This window comes from Vicugna pacos, chromosome 16 (assembly GCF_048564905.1).
Source record: "Vicugna pacos chromosome 16, VicPac4, whole genome shotgun sequence".
NCBI classification, from domain to species: domain Eukaryota; kingdom Metazoa; phylum Chordata; class Mammalia; order Artiodactyla; family Camelidae; genus Vicugna; species Vicugna pacos.
In genome coordinates, this window is record NC_133002.1 from 34581941 (window position 1) to 34605361 (window position 23421).

The window sequence follows — 23421 nt, forward strand, 5'->3', positions numbered from 1 at the left end:
CCTGAGCGTTACTGCACCATGGGGCAGAGTCTATGCCTCCCTCAAGGGCTCTGTGGCCAGCGGAGTCTCAGGAAATGTGTGTTGGATCCAGCTGTTGAATGAGGGTGAATTAGAGGAAGTCAGATCCCCCGAGAGTGTCTGCATCTGAGGCTCCTCTGTGATTCTGGAATGAAAGGTTGTTTTAGAACAAGCCAGGGAGATTTGAGGAGGTGGGGTAAAGGAAGGGGGCAGGAAGCACAGCCCACCTGAAATAACAGGAGGGCAGCTACGCCTGATCTGTGAGACTGGGAGGAGATGCAAGGGCTCTGTTGTGGGACGTGCTAGATTCAGTGACGTCAGATGTTATTTGCAGAGATGCTGGGTCCACCAGCCGAGCGAAACCCAAGCCTGACCCCCAGATACTGCCCCGTGTCCAGTCTTCCTTCCCTCTGCTGCTCATTCCTTCTTGTCACTCCCAGACAGATATGATCATGTCATTCTCTGGCTCCTTACTGACTACAGCCTCAATTCAAAGTCCTTAATTTGGCTTTTAAGGACAATAGCCCACCTTTCCTTTTTTTCCTTCCAGTTTTATTAAGAGATAATTGACATACAGCACTGTATAAGTTTAAGCTTAAGGTGTACAGATAAAGATTTGACTTACATATATCATGAAATGATTACAAAGTTTAGTGAACATCCATCATCCCAGATACAAAATTAAAGAAATTTTAAAAAGATTTTTGCCTTGTGATGAGAACACTTAGAACTTACTTGCTTAACAACCTTCATATATAACACACAGCAGTGTTAGTTATATTTACCAGCCCAGCTTTGTAGCCGCATCTCCAAACCCTCTTGTCACCTACCACTGTCTGTCCCGGCAGCAGTGGTCCATCGGGGGCTGCCCTGTGTTCCCCAAACACTCCAAGGGCTGTCTGCATCTTTGTGACACAGTCCATAGTGTAAAAAGCCCCCCACCCCAATCCTGTTATCGCTTGGCAGAATCCTACTCATCCATTGGTCCAGCTCAGATATTGCCTCCTCCACGTGGCAAAATTCCTGGCTTCCTCCTCCATCCCCCTGGCTCTTTGTTAAGAGCTTTAACATAGAACTCATGACACTGGCCTGCTCATCTGCCCTCTCCACAGCTAGCTGCAAGCTCCTTGGGGGCTCTTTGTGGCCCCAGCACTTAGCCCAGTGCCTGTAGCAGGGCAAGTGCTGAAAAAATGAGTAAGAACTGAAGAGTGAGGGCTGAATGGAATGGGTGTAGCAGAGCCCCTGTCCTCTACCCTCTGGTGACCCTAAGTGAGAACAGGACCTGATCCTTGAGTTCAGGGGTGAGTGCTTTGGTAACTGCATCTCTCTTTGTCCGAGGTTTTTAGCTTGGGGATCCAGGCATAGACATTGCAAGGAATATTGAGGTGCGAGTGGAGCATATTCACGTGTGTGCATTTTTCTGGGACAGTATCCATGGCCTTTAGTGGGTTTTAAAATGGGCTACATCCTCTGCTTTGGGGAATGATAGCTTTTATGTGCTTAAGAGATCAGAATCCTCTGGTCTGACATTCAACCCAGCAAGCAGGAAATTAGTTTGAATTAGATTGAGCTGCAAATAACAGAAGATTCCAAATAACCATGATAGAAGTTCAGGGAGAGCCCTCTGGTCCACAGACCCTATCATCACTGTGGATCTTCACATTATCCCAACCCACCTGTCCTACAGAATGGGTGGTGTCACTGTCCTGGCACCCAAGCTTGGCTCCCTGCCTGGGGTGCTGTGAGGAGCTGAGTTTATTCCTCACTCTTCAAGAATCCCTCAGCCACTGAACTGTCTGGGGGACCAGCTCCTCCCCCAGGCTCCAGACAGGTTCCTCCCAGCCCTGCCTGAGGGCAGAGGGAATTCTGCACAGTCTCATTCCTGGGTTTGAGGGAAGAAAATGCCCCAAACAGCCAGAGTTTCTCCTACCATTGCTTCCTTATAGAAGCCCTCCACAGGCTTTGGAGCAGGGAGTCTGCAGAGTAGGCTTCGATGCAGAGAGAAGCTTTACGTGTGATTCGCCGCGTCTGTCTGCAGGGGCATGCCAAACGTGCAGGGTCGCTGGTACAGGCTTTATTTGACTGGAAGGGCCCTCGGAAATCAATATAACTTCCTCTGTTCATTTGTTGAGGACACCTTTTCTCTCGTAGACAGTATAAAAGCAACTTTAATGTAGCCAACATCAAAACTGACAGTGATTCTGATTTAATGGAATCAATTAATAAGGGATTTTCATTCCAAATAGTAGCCGCGCCCCTTGACTGGTCCCAGAATGGGCTTGGATGACCCTAACACTTGGGTCTTCTCCTTTACCAGAACTTCCCTTTCCTTTCAAAGCCAGACTTGAGAACAGAAATGTGGCAGAGGCCTGCGCTGTGCCTTAGTGCTGGGCTGCAAGGCAGGGGTTGGGGGGGAGGCCCCGGAACTGACGGCAGAGGAGTGAGGACCAGCCAAGGGAGGGCGTGGCTGGTGGGGGAGGGGGAGGGAGGCACGGGTGTCGTCACCAGATCTGGCCCTTTTTGTCTTCTCTTTGCTCCCAATAAAGGATCTTTTATGGTGCTGCTCTTCATTGCAGGTTTTTAATCCATTCCGGGGCCCCTCCTCTCCCCAACACAACCCCACCCCCTCTCACCCCTTTTTCACTTTTCTATTTTTCTCTCTACTCTGCTCGCTGAGTACTACTTGACTCCCTCCTCTTCTCTCTCTGCCTTTTTCTACTTTCTGTGCTGAGGAGGACCCTCCTGCCTCCCCTCCTGGGCCGAAAGCTCTTGGAGTACAGGACTGTGTTCATCTCTCTCGGGTCCCCTGCTGGGGCTCAGTTCATGATTATGAAAAGAAGAACCAAATGAGCAAAGAAAGACTTTAATGAGTAAAGGAAAACTTTTTCCTGACCCACCATCTTTTATTTTTTTATACTGTAGCCACCATTTTGGAGGGAAGTTTGTGGCTGGATCCATCACTCTGATTTCTTCTGACCAAAGCGACCCTGTCCCCCTGGTATCTGGTATTGAAACAAAGTGGGACATGCAAACCTCTGTTTTAAGCTGTGAACAGCTCTTGGTAGCAAGGCAGGGTTTCCCGTGCCTGGACCGTAGTATTTCCGAATCTTTGGTGAGTCGAAGCAGAGATAAAACAGAACATCTCAAACTGCCAGAAATGTGGCTCTGGGGCCGCCCTCTCGGTCCCAGAAGGGATCTGTTGGTCATGCAGACGGACGTCATTGTCCTTGGGTGAGCCCCAGATGTTGGCAAGATAATCTCAAGGCAAATAACACAGGCGGGGATGTTAAGGGTTCTGTTTATAGAGGAATAAAAATATTACCAAACCATACACTTAAACAAGTACAAGCTGGCAGTTATAGTGAGCGAATCTTTTTAACCAGAAATTTGTTTCTACTCACCCACGCTCTTTCCTCTTCCGCCCTGCTGATAGGGCTGTTTTGGTTTTCAGAGGACATCTGACCATCTCTGACTGCACCCTCACTTAAGGCACATCCCCAGCTCTGCTCCCAGCTAGCTGGTGGGAAACCCATGCCTAGAGTCTGGTGTGGAATTTGCTGGGAGCCCCACCTTCCCCAGTATCTGTGCATCTCTAACCCTGAAATCAGCTCTCTTGACAAGTCTGTGTCTTTCTTCCTGCCCCAACCCTGACTCTCTTTTCCCTCCCATTTCACCTTCCTTCTCATCCTCGCAGATGGAGAAATTCTGAAAGTTTTTAACTCTAACTTCAGAAAGGGCAGGTCTGGCTTTCTGTGGTCCATCGGGGGCTGCCCTTTTTAGAAAGGCCATAATCTGTGGTGGGCTGGGGAGGAAGGGTCTTCCTTTGTGCTGCAGCCTGAGGTTGAAATGTTGCAGGAAAATGTGTTGCACCTGGGTGTTACAACTCAGTTGTGACAGCAACCTACATCCAGGCAAGAGACCAAGCAGCATTCAGAGTTGGAGAACTCAGGTTTATTATGCCAGTGAGCCCAGATGAACTAACACTCGAAGCTCTGAACCCTGTCTGTAGGTTTACACAGGCATTTATAGGCTGCTGGTTTTACACTTTGTAACATCATATGCAAATAAAGTATAACAGAAGTTGACCAATCAGGAACAAGCTTTGTAGAAATAGACAAATCAGGGGGTGAGAGAAATAACCAATCAGGAGTGAGGGGAATGGACCAATCAGGAGTGAGAGAAATAACCAATCAGGAGTGAGCTCTATGCAAATGAAGTACTACAAATGGACCAATCAGAAGTTAGGGAAGTGGGCCAATCAGAAGTGAAAGTAATAACCAATCAGGAGTGAAGGAAATAACCAATCAGAAGTGACTCAGGGAACCAATAGAATTTTAGGGGTAAGCCATTTCAGAGGCAAAAAGTGAGATAGAACCTCTGGGCCAGGGAACCCAATGGTGTGCCACGAGAGTAGTGGTCCTGCTTGGGGGTCTTGCCTGTCTTTTTATGGGGCTTCCCGCCTCAATAATAAGTTGCTGAGGTTTTCCTGACTATTTGTAAGCCATTCATTCATTCACAGTCTTTTCGTGAGACCCTGTTCTGAGACCCTGTTCACGAGTGAGGGGCTGGAGGACACACAGACGAATAACTAGGTGGCTCTGCCCTTGGGGGAAGCTCACACCCTGCAGAGGAGGGACCACTAACAGCTCCCAAAGGTGGGGGATGTCCTCAAGGAGGGCCTGCTATTTGAGCTGAGCCTTGAAAGATGAGGCAGATTAAGGAAGAAATGTTTACTCAGAGTCTAGACCCTATGGCCTCATGCATCTTGGAAGTCCTGGAGTTTCACATTTGTTTTATCCTATTACATTGTGGTGCTCAAAGAGGTGATTCTGTAAGAGAGATGACACCTGGGAGTTGTGGGTGGGATGCAGCTGCAACTTCCCCATCCTACACCTAATGTCTCACATCCCCCAGGCTCACTCAGAGCCCAGACCACCTTCACAGAGCAGCTGGTGTCACATGGGGCAAGCCCTGCAGCATATATGGTTCTGTGGGTGAATTGAAAAAGTGCTTCTGGGCAGATGAATTACAGAAAGGTGCCCTTCCTCACCCCAATCTCTTTCAGATCCATCCATGCTTGGCAAGGGGCCTTTCTTGTATTTAAAACAAGACAAAGCAAACCAACAAACCAACAAACCTGTGTGTTTATCTGTGTGAGTGCTCACGCGCGTGCGTGCGCACATGCGAGTGGGTAGTGCTCCCGTTTCAAGTGCAGGACTCTGAGATTCCTGTTTGGTTTCGGGGGAGCTTTGCTGCCACCAGCACCAGAGCAGTTTCCTGTTCACTGAAAAGAAGGTTCCAAGGACATTCTGCAGCCCTTGCGAAGTTTCTGGGGCTGAGGTGTCCCCAGGCTCTGCAGCAGGACAGTGGGGTGTGGTGGGAAGAGAGTGTGCTTTGGGGTCAGACCACCTGAAGATCAATTCTGGGTTCAGTAGGAGGGAACAGTTCCAGGATTGAAGCTAAAATAATGATAGGAACATAGCTGGGATATTCTTTTGAGCAGTGGGTGCTCCCCTAGATTCTTTGCTCAGGATGGGGAGCAGGGGGATGGGGTGCCCAGTGGCTGCACAGGACACGCTCCCTTTCATGGGTGTCCCTATTGAGTTCTGCTGCCACCTTGGGAGACTTTCCTCCAAACCACCTTCAGCTGAGTGAGAAACTTATATCCTCAACTACTCTGGGCTTCTAGTGAAAAAAAAAAACAAAAACTGAAACGAGCTTAAGTGAAAAGGGGTGCACTGGAAATACTGAAGTAGCCCAAAGACCAAAGAACCAAAGAGCTAACAACTGGGAAGACGTGCATCAGGGCAGGTCCCAGGACTCCAGAGCCTAGAACGCCATCAGTACTCCGTACAGCTCTCTCCACAAGGTGGCTTCATTCTCTGGCTTTCCCCATGAGGCTGGAACAGAATCTGAGCATGCATCTTCTCAGCATCATTACTGGAGTGCAAAGGGCCCCCTTGTTACAGTAAAAAAAGTCTCAGGGAAGGTTTCTGATTGGTCACAGAAGAAGATGCAGTACAGACCACATGGAGGAAGAGACTGGGGGCACTTCCTTCTGTCTCCAGAAGGCAGTAGGTGTGCTGGGCAGACCAAATACTGAGTGACCTTTTCTTCTTATGGGGAAACTCATTCACGAAGCTCAGCAGCTGGCTGCCTGCCTTTTGGAAATGAAGGATGCCTAAGTCATGGTTCTTAGATGGGCGTGGGGATGTGGTGGGAAATATCAGAGTATCTCAGACTGCCATGTTAGGAAAAGTCTTTTCATCTACAACCCCAGCTTTTTCCTCCCAAGGATGTTGTATCCAGTATTTCTGTCTTTCCACTTTTCAGACAGGAAACTGAGGCCCGAAGTTTATCCAGCTTGTTAGGAGCAGAACTCGACTCAAAACTCAGGTCTCTTGACTCTGAGGTCCTGTAGGAAGCTTCTGCAGGGACTGAGGCAGGACATAGGCCTGGTTCCAGGCCCTGAATCTTGCTCTGCCCTTCATCCAGGAAAGGAGAGGTTCTCCAAGGTCAGCCTGTGCATCTCTAGACATTTATAGAGGGCTCACTGTGGGTCAGGTTCAGGACCAAATGATCACAGTCGAAGGGCCCCCACCCTCCAAATTGACCCTAATGACCACACAACGTGGTGAGTGCAGTGGGAAGAGGGCATGAATAGGAGGCGGCTGGTCAAGGGAGGCTTCTCAGAGGAAGTGGCCCTGAGCTGGATCTGGAAGAGTGAGCTAGATAAGGAGAGAACGGATGGAAGAACATCATGGGTCACGGGAACAGCAGCTGTGAAGGTGCAGAGGCATGCGGAAATGTGGGATCCCTTGTGTCCTGACCCCGGGAACAGCTGGGCCTCTGCATTTGTAACCTGCTTATAACACAACGCTCTCCTCTCAAGGTCAGCCCCTGTCCTCCTATCTCCCCGAGGTTTCAACATCATTATCCCAGGTTGATAGGTTTACTTCCTGACCTCAGTGGCTGTATACTAACGCCTGGTTCCACTCACTACGATCTCTTGTCCAGGTGTCAGGCTCCAGGTACAGGCCTCAAAGCCCTCTGGCCATGAGATGCTCCCCATGTCAGGCTCTGTCTCTGTTTCAGAATCTCGACGAAGGACCATCTTCGAATACCACCGGGTGGAGCTGGACCCCAGCAAGATCACCAGCACATCGGCTGTGGAGTTCACCCCGTTGCCAAGTAAGTAGGGGTTGTTATTCTGATGGGAGGAGGCATTCCACTGTCCTGGAAAGGGCTTTGGTGTCACACTGAGTTCCATTCGTAGGCCCTCTGCTGACCCCTGTCTAGGAATGGCCACCTAACTTCTCTGGGACCCTGTTTCTCATTTGTAACATAGGCCCAACACCACCTCCCTCCTAGGGCTACAGTAAGGGTTACAGCCTCAGGCAGTAGAAATGAGGATGTAAATGGCAGCTCTGACACCAGTTGGCCCATCGCAGGTCTGAGGCGTGGTTTGTGCTTGATACGTGACAGCTGTTGTTATTAATACGTAATTGAAACCCATGAAAGAGGTACCTCTGGGAACTTAGCCTGAGCTCCCAGAAAAGAAAATCCAGGAACTGAACTGATCCATAAGTTCATCATTGTGTTTTCCTTAGGGGAGAGGTGGTGCTGGTATCCCTAGGCAGAAGGCAGTAAAGGGATTTAGCCAGCAGCCAGGGGGCTGGGTCCCTTCCCTCTTCTGCACCCCACTCATCTGCAGTTGAAGACATACCGTTTCCGAGGCCCCAGCTGGGGCTGTGGACCCCATGGGATTGGGGTGGGATGCTCTTCAGGATGTGGCCAGGGCAGCTGGGGAGGGTGAGGGGAAGGACAGCACTCCCATTTCTGTATTTTTAAAGAGAGTTTCAATTTCAATTTTCTCTCCTGTTTCATGGCACCTCCCAGCTTCCTCGTCCCTGGAGGTTCTGGGAACTGGAGGTGGAGAAAAAAGAAGAGGAAGAAAGGAAGGGTCTTCTCAAAGGCTAGGCCGTGTCCCAGCAGGTGTCCTCCCCTGGAAAAGAGGACCATCCCAGACACGTAGTCATAGGGCCAGGACCTCTGCAGTCACAGCCCCAGCCCCGCTGCAGCTGCTCTCCCTCTAGGAAGGGCTTCCTCAAGGACTGGTGAGAGCAACCTTCAGTCCCAGGAATGAATAAGCTGCATTTAGGAACAAGGACATCCAAGGGCAGGGCTAACTGCCCGGGTGGAAGAAGTGAAACATCCTGGGAGCGCATTTCTGGGACACTGTCTGTACATTTAAGCCACTTCCCACTCCTCCAGTGAATTTTGTGAGCATTTAATAGCACTCAGGACATCTGAAATGCAGATGAGAAATAAAGGTTAGTGGGTTTTATGAATACCCCACGAGGCTCCCAGGGTTTTTTTTTTCAGCTTAACTGGAGTCATTTAAGGGGCCTCCAGAGTCACTGGGAATGACCAGGTCAGGGGCTCCCATGTGGGGAAGGGGGCAGTGCTGTCAAGGCTGTGATCTCAGCTCCTGGGAGGCCGGTGAGCTTTGTCCTCAGAAAACTCTGCATCTTACAGCCCCAGGCTTTCTCCCTTACCTTTGGGTAGGGGAATACTTGGCCGAAATTCTTCCAGAGATGTGGATGCACTATCTTTAAGCCATCACACTTCTTGGCTGGTCCCTCTTCTCAAAGAGACTCGTGAAAAGGTGGCCTAGGGTAGAGGTAGAACCCACAGTGGGATCTTGAGGCTAAGAACTCAGGCTCTTGGCTTAAACAGATTAGTCCAAACCCAGACCTGCCACTCTTAGCTCAGGGACTCTCTCCAAGCCTCAGTTTCCTCCTCTGTCAAATGAGGATGACAAAAGCAACTATACATCGATTCTGTTAACTGCCTGCCACTTGCTGGGCGCTACTCTAGACTCTCTGGATGCACCAGAGAACAAAACAGCCAGAACTCTTCATTCTCCAGCCGGGCCAGTCCCTGCTTATTTCTTGCAGATGGCTTTCCATCCACCCTTCCAAAGCCTGCAAAGCCCTGGTAGACAAAAGGACACAGTGCCACCTACAGCCAGTTCCTCCCACAAGGCAACTGAAGGTGACCACGCTGTGCCCACAGCAGCTTTCCTCCCACTCACTGATGGCTGGTTCCCAGCTGCCATCTTGTTGGGGGTCCATGGAATGCAAACCGATTCCCTAATGAATGGGGCTGTGGTAGAGTCCCATGGCAACTCACAGGGTGAAGAAATGCGAGCGATGTCTATTGAATGAGTCGTCATTCTCTATAGTGAGGGGTCACTTCTTGCTGCTACCGATGTGTTCTGTTCAGCTGCTCATCAGATGAGCCCTTATATTGCTCAGTTATTCCAGGTCAGCGCCTGTCTGTCCTTATGATAAAATGCACAGGCTGCGTGGCAGCTGCTTGCCACTCCAAGGTCATTCGGGTTCACTTAAGTGGGTAGCATTTAATTGCAAGTGAACAGCTCTGAAACTCCAGCCCCCATACCTCCTGCCCCACTGGCCCTCTCTGCTAGGGGTCCACACACCCTCCAGCAACCGCTCCCACTAACTTTTCTGCTCTCTGACTCTACCCTCCCTGCTAGACCCCAGCTGCCGCTCCTCCCCATGCCTACTACCTTCCACTTCTCCATTGTGCCCTGCCCATTAGCGTTCTGGCTGCTGTTGGGAGCATCCCTCGGTCGTGCCCTTCCCGGGCCTCTGCATGCAGGGGTCCTTCTGCTTGGACTTCTCCTGCAGGAGAGCTGCCCGGCTGGCTTCCTCCCTTCTCTTAGTCCCTGCCTTCCCAACCTCCCTGAATAAGACACCCCCCTCACCGTCAGCCACTTTCCTGTTCTGCTCTACTTTTCTCCCAGCCCTTCTCACCACTGGGAACCCTCGTGTAGATTAATTTGTCTGTGTACTTGTTGGCCGTCTCCTCCACTCGCGTGTGGGCCCCATGCGGGCAGTGCTTCTGTCTTTCCCTGTTCACGCTGCATCTCCAGCATCAGGGGAGACGCTCAAAAAATGTTTGTTGGAAGAATGAATGAGTGAATGAACACCTGCTAGGTATATTGAGGGGAACGAATGGACAATAGTTGATAACAGGTAGCATCCAGTAGGCTCACCGTGTGGCCGGCTCTGTTATAAACCCTCTCTAGGTATCTCATCACAGCAGGTCCACCGCAGAGCATCCTGATCCCTCTTTTACAAGTGAGGTACTGAGGCACCAAGAGGTCAGGTCACTTCCCAGGGGGGATTTAAGCCTGGATGAGCAGAGAGGTCAGCACACCCCCTGGGAAGAGCTCACTTCCAAGAGGAGAGAGAGAAGAAAGGAATAGAATCACATACACCTGGTTTACCCTCGAAGACTCAGCACCCAGACTTCCCTGGGAGGAGGCGAGAGGAGCTGGAGAGGCCAGGAGCAGGCAGTCCTGCCACATGGACTGTCCTCAGGAGGGGGACTGAGCACTCCTGGCCAGCACTCAGTGGAGGTCAAATCAGGACATCTTAAAAAGTCCTTTTCAGTGATTGGAGACAATGCAACTGTATACAAATGTTCAACTTGCTGTGAAACTCAGTCTTAATTGTTCCCAACCCTGGAAGAAGTGATAATGATGTGAAGTGATGGAGGCATTAACTAGCGATGATGTGGCAATCATACACACAGCACCATAAATGTATCAGAATCAACATGTGGTATATCTTAAATTCACATGATGTTATATGTCAAATGTATCTCAATTTTAAAAGATCCTTTCCAATAGTCCACACTCTGCCTATGGAGTGTGTATCTACTTTTGCTTTAAACTAAACAGCCGACACGTCTCAGTCTCTCTCCCTCTCACCTTTCCGAGATGGCCCACATTCTGCCTATGGAGTGTGTATCTCGTAAGCCATTTTCCCTTCTAGTAAAACAGACTGCACTCTGTCTATGGAGTGTGTATCTCTCTAAATAAACTTGCATTCACCTTAAAAAAAAAAAAGATCTTTTCCAACGCTGCAGTTAGGCAATGGCCCAGGAGTATAACTTCCCAGACTAGGTGAGATCCTTTTGAATGTGCTTACGGCGCCCTGTAATTTTCCTTCAGATGCCTCATCACCATGCTAATGATGTACTTATTTTTGTTTGATTATCTGTTTAGTGTCTGTCTCCCCATATGACTGTGAGGCCCAAGAAGGCAGGTACCAGGTGTTCCTGCTGAATCCCCAGCACCAGCTCAGGGCCTGACCTCCTGGTGACAAAAGGAAGGGAGGAAAGGAAGGACGGGGTAGAAAGGGAGGGTGGAGAGGGAGAGTTGGAGAAATCAGGGCCAGACTCAAATGAGGGTGGCACTGATGACCACTAGGGTCCCGTCCCTGCTGGTCGGGGCCTCCCGAGTTCTGTAAGGGCCCAGCGTTCAGGAAAGTAGCACCTTTCTGGAGGCCTGTGGAGGGGCTGACACTGAGGGGCCGCTGCCTTCTTCTCTCTTGCAGCCTGCCTGCAGCATCGGAGCTGTGACGCCTGCATGTCCTCAGACCTGACCTTCAACTGCAGCTGGTGCCACGTCCTCCAGAGGTTTGTACCCAGGCTGCCCTCTGGGTCCCGCAGGCAGACTGTGCGAGGGGCCGAGGGGTGGGGCAGAGGTGGCACGGCCTCGCTCCCTGTCTCGGGCCTCACTGTCTACATGAAGGTATCTCTGGCTAGGGCTACTCTGATGCTCAGGACAAGAATATCACAGAAGTGAGTTTCTCCCTGAGGCTTGTGACTGATCGAGGTGACTTTGTTTCACCCTGTGGTGACACTAGACTTCTGGAAGATAATTTGGAAATTCCAGCTACAGCAGCTCCCTCCTCACACCTGGAAGGGTTGGCTCATCCTTGGGCCGGCCTTCCCAAAGAGTGGTCCACAGTTGGGAGCATCCCAGCATCAGCTCGGGCTCACATTAAACATGCAGATTCCTGGGGCCCAGCCCCCTGCATCAGGATCTCTGGGAGAGAAACCCACGAGCCTGCATTTTAACATGGTGTCTCATCCACAAACAAGCATGAGATCTGCCGGCTCAGAGACAGGGGATGATCCAAAGACCCACTGCCACTGGGCCAGAGCCCCACTACCCCAGAACACCACCTCAAGATCTTTCTCAGTCAGGCTGCAGCAGGGTTTCCTAAAAACCCAAGGTTGTGGAAACTGCAGGCGTCTGTGGAAAGTTGGGGCAAACTACAAAGCTGTGTTTGCTTGGTTTTGGAAGCAGGGAAAATTCTGGATGAGATTCAGATTCAGGGCTAAATTTCTTAAATTCAGCTCCTCTTCCACTCCCTGTTCTGAAATCATGTCCTCATAGATTAGATTCAGAATCGGAGCCCTGTTCTCCTGTCCAAGATAAATAAATGGCAGAAAGAAAAAAAGAGAATTTCTTTGGGGACTAGGGGTCCCATGACAGTGGAAAGACTTATAAACTCCAAGAGCCTTTAAGATAATCTTGATACTTGCAAATTACAGAGGCTCGAGTTCTATGCAGCTATCCTGCAGCTGTCAGTGTTCCTTTTGCACCTTTCCAATATTCTGACGCAGGAATAGAAACTATTGACTTTACAGGAGGCCTGCCCAGTAGACAAGACAGAGCTGTGGGCCAGGAGGAGAAAGGGCCCCTCATCAGGCTTCCTTGGGGCCTCAGTTTGCTTTCTCTGTAAAATGGGCTGGGGTTATGTGATTCGAGGAGATGGGGATGAGGAACATGCCTGTTTTTTGTTTTTTGTTTTTTATTTTTTGAAACGTGCCTGTTATTTTATTTTTAATTTGTTTTTTACTTTGGGGAGAGGTAATTAGGTTTATTTATTTATTTTTAATGGAGGTCCTGGGGATTGAACCCAGGACCTCACGCATGCTAAGTAGAAGCTCTACCACTGAACTCTACCTTCTCCACCCCCCTTCCCTGACCCTTGCCTGTTATTTTAACTCCTCAAATGCCAAATGGTATTTTTGCAAAGTGTTTAGGGCCCTTCACATAAAAGGTGCTGAGCCTCAGAGAGTACACGGGGTAGACCCCAGCTTGGTTGTTCCTGGCGTGGAGCTTTGTGGTGTGATCCATCTTGGGCACTTTCAAGTTTGAGAGCCACTGTCTGAGGGTGGGGAGATAATCCAGAAGACCTCAGATGAGCCCTGGAATGCTGGGCTGGCTGCCACCACGTGACTCAGCATCCAACAACAGCTGAGCCATGAGAACTGCAAAGTGGGTCAGATGAAAGCAGAACCCTGGCTTGATACACCCCCACTTAATGCATACACCCAAACCCAGAAAACCCTGACAGTTTAATGAGGGTTGGTCATGGGGAGGGCAGGGCCTTGGGTGTGGACACTGCCTTTGCTGGGTTATGTCAGGTCCGGAACAGAGAAGCTCCACTGGGGAGTGTGCAAGGCTGACTCAGTGCTGAGTATCCTGTCCCCGGATGTCTGGGGGCCTGGGCTCACCCAACACAGGCCCCTTCCGGACAGATCTCCTCAGCTCCAACCGAGAGCAGACTCCAGCCTCCTAAAAAGCTAGAGGTCAGGGCTGCTGCAGTGGGCCGGCCACCGTGGTCTCTCCCACCAGCAGCTGCTGGCAACCACCGCGTGTGTCCTCGGCTTCCCCGTGATGGGGCCGGAGCTGATTTAGATTACTTCATTTATCATGCAGGAGTCTTCCTCTCATCCCACGTTGCCCCCCAGTGGCCCACTCCGGAGACTACAAGTGACCTTGACTCCAGGATTTGGCTCAGAAAATGAGGGTCCTATCCCTTTGCTTTGCAGTGTCTTTGGGAGTCCCATGAGATAGTTCAGGAGCAGCATGTGACTGGGGCCACACGTGGCGTCCAGAGGTGCTCAGACAATGGCCATTTCTCATGCCCTTCTCCTTCGCATCTGGGTTGGTTGGCCTGGGGCTTGGAATGTAATGCTCTTAGACCACATTGAAGGCTCAATCCTTAAAAGAACCAGTTCTGTTTGGCCTAAAAGAAATTTTAGTTCCCAGCCCCCAACAGTGCCCCTAACCCTCCATCCCTTGAAGCAGTGGGCACAGAGGACCTGAGAGGAAGAGCTCAGTTCCGTTCAGTTGTCCCCACTGCAGGAGGAGCAGCTCAGGGACATCTTCAGAAGGAAAGACTGACAGTGCCTCGAAGCCTCAGCCTCACCAGATCTTGGGAAGATGAGCGGGCAGTTGCTGGTGCAGAGTTAACCAGCCACGGCTCCCTTTTCAGCACTGGTGGCTCGTGAAACTATCTTCCCATGCAGACGTCCCTGCACTTGAGTAGGGCTTGATAGCATCTCCTGGCAACAGAGTGAAGAACAGAGCGTTGAGCATGATGCCGTGGAGAACATTCTCTGGTTCATCCTTACACCTGCACCTCTTCCCTAGGGAAGCACTTGACGTCTTCCAGCCCAGCTGACCTTGCAGTATCCTCTCGGGGGACCCTTGTCAGCCAGTGTTTAATCTCCTCCAGTTTATGGCAAGACCCTCACTGCCCTTTAATGGTCACACAGCAGGTGCTGGCCAGATCAGCTGGTGCCCACCTTCCACATTGCTTCTCCTTGTGCCAAGTTTAGGCTCCTCCACCAAGAAGCGGGGCTCGGCAAATGAGCAAGACTTTCCCTAGATGAAAACATGGTGTGAATTCCCTGGATTTTCAGCAATTTCAGGCTGCCCATAGTCAGGGAGTGTCTTAAAGGTCATTAGAGGTCAGGCAGTCCGTCAGCTCCCTACACACACACACACCTGGGCAGATGTGGCCTTGGTCCTGGGGAGCTGGCTTCGGAAGAATGCCACAAATCGCTTCCCCTCCTTTGGGGGAAGGAGTAGAGGCGGGGCAGGAGGGTCTGACTCCTGATCCCACAGCCCCTTGGTGCCGGAGCACCTGCCTAGTGGTCTTCGGGAGGTTCGCCCCTTCTTTGCTATCACCAGAGAACTGTTACTGCAAGGGGGGAAATGGAGGGGACGGCTTCTCTGTCAATCCCATCACACCTCTGGCCTTTTGGTTCCCCTTGCAGATGCTCCAGTGGCTTTGACCGCTACCGCCAGGAGTGGCTGGCCTACGGCTGTGCCCAGGAGGTGAGAGGGTTCAGTGCGCCAGGAGTGGGGAAGGGCCAGGCTGCTGGTAGCCCCTCACTTGGTAGCTTTTCTCAAGGCGTCTTTGGCTCTTGGTGAAATTCTCCCCTCTGCCTGGGGCTGGTCCCACCATCTGCTCCGAGTTGGCCAACGTGGGAGGTTTTCGAGGGCTTGGTGGGTCCCTGGGACAAGTACTTCTCTTGGTGACTTGGTCTTGCTCCCCAGGGACTCTTTTGGTCCTTGCAGAGGGGACCTCGGATGTGGCCTTGGCCATAGCAGGATCTCCTGGGAGGCTGTACACCTGGTGATGTTCAAAAAGCAACTGACCTAGCTCCAACCCGCCAGCATTGAGGAAGGCTGTCATTCTGGGAGCGAGGAGGGTGGTTTCCCACATCCTCCACTTAGAATCCCATACAGGTTCCTTCTCACTTCTGGAATTTTCCAGAATGCTCAATACTTTGGGTGGAGAGCATCATATTCTCACACCTTATACTGACACAGACAGACCCAGTCATCCATCTGTCCTTTTCCCCTCTCTTCCTCTCTCCATCCCTTCTTGCAGTGCAAGCACATGGCATGCTGCTCTGCACTTGCTCTGATTTAATCCTAACATGGGCCCAGGAGCTGGGGGTCGGTGCCTCAGCTGATCAGAACAGGAATCTGAGGCTCGGAGAGATTTAGTGAGTTGGCCAGCATCTCACAGCTGGGGAGGTAATGAAAGTGCTGGGCCCAACATTTAAATGTGAACCCCCGGAATTACTGCTGTGTGTTCACCACCTCCTGTTTTTATCAGTAAGTCTGGGTAAACTGTCTGTTTCAAAAAAACAAAACCAAAAAACTTGTCCAGGAGCCCGCTTCTACGTTGGCTGTTAGCGAATGTACAAATTTGCTTTAAATATTTAAGATTGGCATCTCAGCTGCTTCCTTTGGGAAGGATTCCAAGCAGCTGATAGATAAATTGCCCTGGAAGATAAGACACTTTCAGGATGAAGTGGGAAGCTTAAATGCATTCAGGGCCCACTTTGGTTAGATTACCACCCTTGGATCACACACCAGAATCTTAAATCTTCTGGCTGCTGAGGGATGAAAGTGCCCCCACCGTCCTCCTGTGTGTGGTGTGGCTGCCGGCGAGGCCTCCGTCCAGGGCAGCGCTGGGTCTCTCTTGCAGGCAGAGGGCAAGACATGTGCAGACTTCCAGGACGAGGACTCGTTCTCGTCCTCCCCAGACAGCTCCTCCAGCCCCTTTGACGGAGACCTCACCACCACCTCCTCCTCCCTCTTCATTGACAGCCTCACCACAGAAGGTAAGGGGGAGGGGGAGAGGGGGAGAAGCCATGAGAAGAGCCACCACCTTGGAGCATCCCTGTCCCTGACCTCAGGGAATAGGACTGCTCCATCCTTTCACACCTGAGGCGCCAAGAGGAGAGGTCACTTGCTGATGAGAGGCAGAGCCGGGTTTAGACTGAATGGACTCCATGCCCTCATCAGGGCTTGGGGACAGAACTTACTGTGGCAAAGAGAAAAACTGATGTCTCAGCACAGTGCCAGGCAATTTACATAGCATCTCAGTTCATCTTGACAGCAATTCTCAGAGAACCCGTGAGGTGTTACCATCCCTGTAGCTACACTCAGATGTGAGAGTGAAAGAAATTGCCTCATTTTCTGTCACTTCCCTTCAGGCTTCCATCCCCCACCAGGCTGGCATGGTGGGGAGTTCCACCCCGATGTCCGGGGGCTTGGCTCCCTGCTCCAGTGACGTCGAGCGGGCAGAGGGTGGGGTGGGACAGCTCTGACCACCTTGGGTTGCTGCTGATCCATCTCTGCTTCTTCAGGCCTGGCTGTCCCCTGCCTTCTCTGCCATCCCCAGGCCTGGGGTCTTCTCAAAGCTGCCGGAGGTCCAGCCACCCTGTGGGAAGCCTGTACAGGCCCCTTGGATTCTTTGTCTATCTCTGAGAAATTCCTCTCTCATCCTTCTTCAATACATGGATGGCATCTAGGTTTTGGCCCCCTTGCCCTAAGTCTGAGACTGAAAGACCTGTGGGCTTTTACCAGCTCCCCTGGGCTACTTACCTGCTTGAAAGGGGCAAATTAAAAAGAGGAAAGGAGAGAAGAAGAAAGTTAATATTTTAAAACATTATTCAGCCACAATCCCATTTTGGAGAAAAGGAAATGGCCTCATAAGGGGCAAAATAGGTTACTCAGTGGTGGAATGTTCTTTCCATGGTGCCCCCAGCCTTTCTAAAAGCAGCCTGGAGAACTGGAGACCCAGAGCAGGAACCCTGAATCTGGCTGGAGGGAAGTGAACAGTTCAAAGAAAGAGCAAACATACTCACTGGTCCTCCTAAAGATCCTATCTGTTGACCCTGCTGGATCCACACTTTATGGAGGAGATGCTAAGGCTCAGAGAGGTTAATGGCTTGCCCAGGGTCACACAGCCAGAAAGAGGTGGAGTGAGGTTTCCTCTGGCTCCAAAAGCAGCAGTCTTGCCCCTTGACCTCACTGCCTTTCTCAGTGCTGAAAGAAATAGAAAAGGGTCTTTGTGGATTCAGCAGATGGAAAAAATAGTGAAGGGTGAACAAATGAGGCAGATTCAGACAGCTCCCATCACTCTGGAGTTGTCCAGGAATCACAAGGAGCTGCTTAAGGCGCTGGTTGACAGCAGAGTCTGTGCCAGTGCTGTGGGGGACTAAATAAATTACATGAAAAAGAGCAGGAGGAGGCCTTACCCTCAGGGAGTTAATAGTGGGGACCAGAGCTGACCTTCCGGTTAAAGGAAACTCCACTTAAAAGGAAGAAACCCCTGGCAGTGGCCCCTGAGTTAACCCTAAGTGCTACTAAGGGCACATTCTTCTTTCTTGGTTGTTGTTGTTTTTGTGTTTTTTTGGTGGGGATACTGGGGATTGAACCCTGGACCTCATGCATGCTAAGCATGTGCTCTACCACTGAGCTATATGCCCCCCTACCCAGGGCACATTCTGAGCCCAGGGCTGGGCTGGGGGCTGCAGACACCTCTCCCCTAAGTCAGAACCCAGCCTTTCCTTTGGGGTTTATGTCTGGGTGAGCCACAGGGATATAGACCAGAAGGGTGGCTGTGGTGGGTGTAGAAAGCATGGCATATGGGGGCCAGATTCAAAACCTGACTTGGAATTATTCGTTTTCTCCCCGTTACTGTCTTGGTGGGCCATCCCTACACAGAGGCAGCATATTCTGTTCATCAGTTTTATCATGTGTGTGTCTCCTGTCAGCCCAGAAATGTGTCACTTCTGTTTGCTGTGTAATAGTCCCCATCAGAACACATTAATTAGAGTGAGGACAATTATGGCTCCATGCCCGTCCAGTCCTGGAGGAAGTGGCAAAGATGGTCAGATTACCTGCGTAAGAAAAAAAGTTTTGATAAGAACCTTCCCCAACCCCCATCTCTTGAGGTGTCTAGCAGGACAGGTTTGAGTCACCCCCTGCCTGTATGATTATAGCTCACACAGGGAGACTTGCTGGAGGCAGAGTTTATCTCGCGGTACAGGAAGATGTTGTGGATGAAGGGGATACAGCCAGAGGGACCTGCAGGGCAGGGTTGGAGAGCTGAGAAGTTAGTGGGAGCGGCTGCTGGAGGGTGTGTGGACCCCTAGCAGAGAGGGCCAGTGGGGCAGGAGGTATGGGGGCTGGAGTTTCAGAGCTGTTCACTTGCAATTAAATGCTACCCACTTAAGTGAACCCGAATGACCTTGGAGCGGCAAGCAGCTGCCACGCAGCCTGTGCATTTTATCATAAGGACAGACAGGCACTGACCTGGAATAACTGAGCAATATAAGGGCTCATCTGATGAGCAGCTGAACAGAACACATCGGTAGCAGCAAGAAGTGACCCCTCACTATAGAGAATGACGACTCATTCAATAGACATCGCTCACATTTCTTCACCCTGTGAGTTGCCATGGGACTCTACCACAGCCCCATTCATTAGGGAATGGTTTGTATTCTGTGGACTCCTAACAAGATGGCAGCTGGGAACCAGCCATCAGTGAGTGGGAGGAAAGCTGCTGTGGGCACAGCGTGGTCACCTTCAGTCGCTTTGTGGGAGGGACTGGCTGTAGGTGTCCTTTTGTCTGCCAAGGGTAGATGGAGACTGGGCTACAATGGATTTCCAATGGTCTAGATTCAGAACAATTTGATTCCAATAAAGTTAATTTGTCTAATGATGTTTAGGGTTACTTTAGTCAGTTTTGATGAACCAGTTCATCATTTTGAAGTTGTAGTAATGAAACAGACTCAGAGGCATATATAAATACCTTGTGTATTGAAATTCCTGAAGAAAACAGGTCTTTCTGTTATATGCCTACAAGTCTATTTGTTTTGTTTCACTTTGAATTTTTAGGGGTGCTTTTTAAATTTAACTTTTTTATAATTATGTAACAGTTAAATGATAATTAACATGGTTCAAAAGTCAAATCTACAAAAGCAGGAATATTAAAAGAAGTTTAGTTTCTAGTTTTCTCCCCTCCATCCTATTCCCTCCTTCCTCTATGGGGAACCATTTTTACATTTTCTTATGGCTTATTCTTCTCCATTATTTAATGTGATTTTCTGATATTTGAAGATTTACTGGCAATGTATAACAGAGCAGGGTGCCATGTCCAGGCACTGGGATGTGAAGAGGTTAGGTGTTGAGAGGCTCACAGTCTATGGGAACAATGAGACCCAAGATGTTGCAGAAACAGATACCAAACGCAATGGGACTCAGTGGAGGACCCACCCATCTGCCCTCCCAGAAGCGACAGAACCAGGGCCAGGACTAGGGTGAGGCAAGTGAGGCACTCAATGCAGGTAAAATTTAAGGAGGCACCAAAAAAGAAAAGGCAATAATCAAGATAAATAATATTTTAATGCAATATTTACAAAAATGAAAATTAATGCCAAAAACCCCATGATGAACAAAATATCAAAAATTTTAATAAAAGACAGGATCAGACCCTGTTTCACCTGTGTCTTCCTAACCTCATCCCTGCAGAGGGCATTTCAGAGGTGGGACTTCTGAAAAAGGAACAGTGAGGGAAAGGAAGGGCATCCCCTGCAGGAGGAACAGTATATGCAGCGGCTCAGAGGTCTGTGAGGTCTCCAAGGTCTGCAGAGCCTTCAGTGGCTTGTCACAGTGCTGAGTCATGGCGAGTGATAGGAGAAAAGAAGATTGGGACAAGCTGCGAAGGGCCTTGAACATCTGTGAACAAAAGAGAAGCCAGAAAAAGCCTTGAAAACGACGAGATCAGCAGAGGTCCCGGAGGAGAAGGGGAATGAAGTGCATGCTGCTAGACAGAAACTGTGGAAGGTTCCATTTGTTTAAAGTTTTGCTGCTTGAAGCAGTCACCTCCAGTCATCCTGGAGAGCACTCTCCTGACATGGAACTCTTGTCTGCCTTTAACTCTGGGCCTTTGTCTAGCTCCTTCCTCTGTCAGGGTTCCCAGTCCCACATCTCACTTCTCCTTTTTTTAAATCATTGTTTTCTTCCACTTTTATTGGGATATAATTGATATACACCACTGTATACTTTTTTCTTTTTAATGGAGGTACTGGGGATTGAACCCAGGACCTCTGCTTACTAGGCAGGCGCTCTACCACTGAGCTATATCCTCCACCCTTACCCCTTCTTCTTGACTCCCTTTATCTGGGTGACACCTGTTGGAGCTTCATTATGCTGGATTATAATTACCCCTCTGTCCCCGCCACGACCAGTTAACTCCTTGAGTCCCCAGCATCTACTCCCAGTGCTCAACTCATAGTAAACACTCAGTACATATTTGTTGAATGAATGAACACTAGGGAAGGTTGGCTTGTCCGTGACCTTCTCCCTTTACACTGCTGTGTGACTTTGACTAAGTCCCCTCCCCTCTCTGTGCTTCAGTTTCCTAACCTTCAAAATGAAGGGTTGGACTGAACATCCCTAAAGCTTCATCCAAACCTAAAGTGACCAAGGCCATCATGATTCCACTAATCTTGTGCCTTCTGTCCTTTCTCTTTGAAGATGACACCAAGCTGAATCCCTACGCAGGAGGAGACGGTGAGTATACAACTGCCCGCCCCTCCTCCTCAGACCACCGCCCCTTGGACCCACCCTGGAAGATGCTGCAGTGGTCCCTCAGCCTCTTTGCTTTTATTCCGAGTCGGGGAGGGAGAGATAATAGCGGCCAGAGCTTCCCAGACTTCCTGCTGAGGGGAAGGCACGGGGCTTCTGGGCATAGACCCCCTAGACAAGGGGAAAAATCTACACCTAGACGTTTCTCGTCTCAACCGGGAACCTCCTGCAGGTCACCTGGCCTCTTTGCTCTGGAATATCCACCACCCTGAAAGGAGCGAGAGGAGGAGGGGGCACTGAGCTGGGGCAGGCGTGGCAGTGTGGGCCTGTGCCCATGGCCTCTGTCCCCGGGGCCTCCCCGTCAGTAAGTGGTGGAAAGCAGCTTCTCTCACTCAACTTGCCTTTGATTCCCAACCTGAGTTGGCAGAAAGTACACAAAAGTTGTCCACCACAATTTTCACAGGGCGCCAGAAGGTGGGGCCCCCTTCCCCCAGGACTGCTTGAGGGGTTATCTCTTCTGTGGTGACGTGGGCGGCCCTACCTCCCCTGCCCTTTGCCTGGAGCCTGTGCAACCATCGCAAGGGGGAGATGGAAAAGCTTTTCAACTCTGGGAGAGGAGAGGCTTTTAATACAGCGCAGTTTGATTGGGTCTCCCACCTCACTCCTCTGTGGGAGCGGGCGTGAGTGTGCACGTGTGTCTGTTGGGCTGAGGGGAAGCCGGGGAAGCTGGGCCACGTTCCCCTTACTCCACACCATGTGCTCCTCAGGCTGAGTCCCAGCCATCAGATCACTAGGGTCACTGAAGGCTGCGAGCTGATTGCAGGTCAGGAGAGGCCAGCTTGGGGCATGTCATCTCAACTCTCCCAACTGTTGGCAGATAGAGGCACCAACCATGCCCAGGAGCGCCCCAGGATGGTTTCTCTCCTAGGCTTTTTCTGCTTGCAGAGAAAAGGAGATGGGGAACACAGTGATTTGGGAGGCATGCAACATCTTATTAAAAATCCCCACCCACAGTTGACTCCCATCCCACCCACCCGTGATGTAAAAAGGATTCAGTATTTCTGTTGCTTACACGCACATCTGTCTTCTCTACGGCAGTATCTCCACATCCTTTTAAAGTAGAGAGAAGAAGCAAAAAGCCACCCCAGGCAATTCAAGGAACAAGGCTTCTTAGTGGCTGGCACTGACTTTGTCTTGGACAAATCACTTCTCTTCTCTGCATTTCCATTACTTCAGCCATACAAGGAAGGGATCGGACGGGATGAGCTTCCAGCTAGACTATGGAAAATACCCAGTCTTCTCCTTCAGATGTATTTCAAATGCTTGGAATGTTCTCAGAGCGTGTCTGCTGGTTTATTAGCCTTCAGAGGACCAAGTTCATTTGTTTAATTGAGTGCCTCTGATGGATCTGCCTTTTTTTCCCTAAGAGTTGAGGACACAGAGATGAATAAGACACTGTCCTGGCCCTCCAGGAGGTCACAATCTGATAGTGGACAGTGACAGGTAAAAATGTGGTCATTTTGCTATCATAGTAGCTAACACTTATTGAAGTTGTCTGAGGTACCAGCCATGACCCTCAGAGGCTGACATGAATCATCTCATTTTAACCCTCAAAATAACCCTATTGTATATTAATAACAATGTTGTTATTATCCTTGTTCTACAGAAATGATAACTGAGACACAGAGAGGTTAAATAATTTGCCTCCACACAAGGTCACACAGCTAGTAAGTAACAGAGCCTGGATTTGAACCCAGGCAGCCAGACTTTAGATCCCAAACTTTTAACTATCACATGCCCTTTGTGAATTCCTTAAAATCCCTTAAAATTATTGGAGAGAAATTTTATGATCCTCATTAGACATTTGGGTAACTTTTAAGTGATTTTGGAAAACTGTCTGACATGCGCTAAGAACAGTGTTACTGTCACACTCATAATGGTTCCACCCACTCCCACCCCACCTTTTCATGGATTTGATAAGTAGACCTGGTTGTTCTGTTGGCTTTCATCTCTGGGACTTTGTCAGACCCAGGACCCCATGGCCCCACCCTCCCTGCTCCCCTGCAGCTGCACCCTGACCTAACGGTCTCCCCACAGGCCTTCAGAACAACCTGTCCCCCAAGACAAAAGGCTCCCCTGTGCATCTGGGCACCATCGTGGGCATCGTGTTGGCCGTCTTCCTCGTGGCAGCCATCATCCTGGCGGGGATCTACATCAACGGCCACCCCACCTCCAACGCTGCGCTCTTCTTCCTCGAGGTCAGTGCACAACTGGGCCGCAGCTCCGCCGTTTGCGTCTGTGTCAGCATCTTTCCAGCCACTCAG

At 50.3% G+C, this 23421-nt stretch overlaps 1 protein-coding gene, 1 long non-coding RNA gene and 1 other non-coding gene across 3 annotated transcripts in view; 1 reads left to right on the forward strand and 2 right to left on the reverse strand.

Moving 5' to 3' along the window:
* Positions 1-23421, forward strand: part of PLXDC1 (plexin domain containing 1) — a 59355-nt gene that overhangs the window by 31837 nt on the left and 4097 nt on the right. The window contains exons 8-13 of the mRNA XM_072938817.1: positions 7114-7209; positions 11451-11532; positions 14977-15037; positions 16203-16338; positions 21047-21082; positions 23195-23355. Coding sequence (XP_072794918.1) covers positions 7114-7209; positions 11451-11532; positions 14977-15037; positions 16203-16338; positions 21047-21082; positions 23195-23355 — 572 coding nt within the window. The remainder of the gene's footprint in view (positions 1-7113; positions 7210-11450; positions 11533-14976; positions 15038-16202; positions 16339-21046; positions 21083-23194; positions 23356-23421) is intronic.
* LOC140686104 (uncharacterized) overlaps positions 19894-23421 on the reverse strand; it is a 44824-nt gene continuing 41296 nt past the window's right edge. Inside the window, exon 3 of the long non-coding RNA XR_012059607.1 lies at positions 19894-20245. This is a non-coding gene — a long non-coding RNA (uncharacterized lncRNA). The remainder of the gene's footprint in view (positions 20246-23421) is intronic.
* Positions 20587-20658, reverse strand: TRNAT-AGU (transfer RNA threonine (anticodon AGU)). Its single transcript has one exon. It is a non-coding gene; the product is annotated as a tRNA-Thr (tRNA).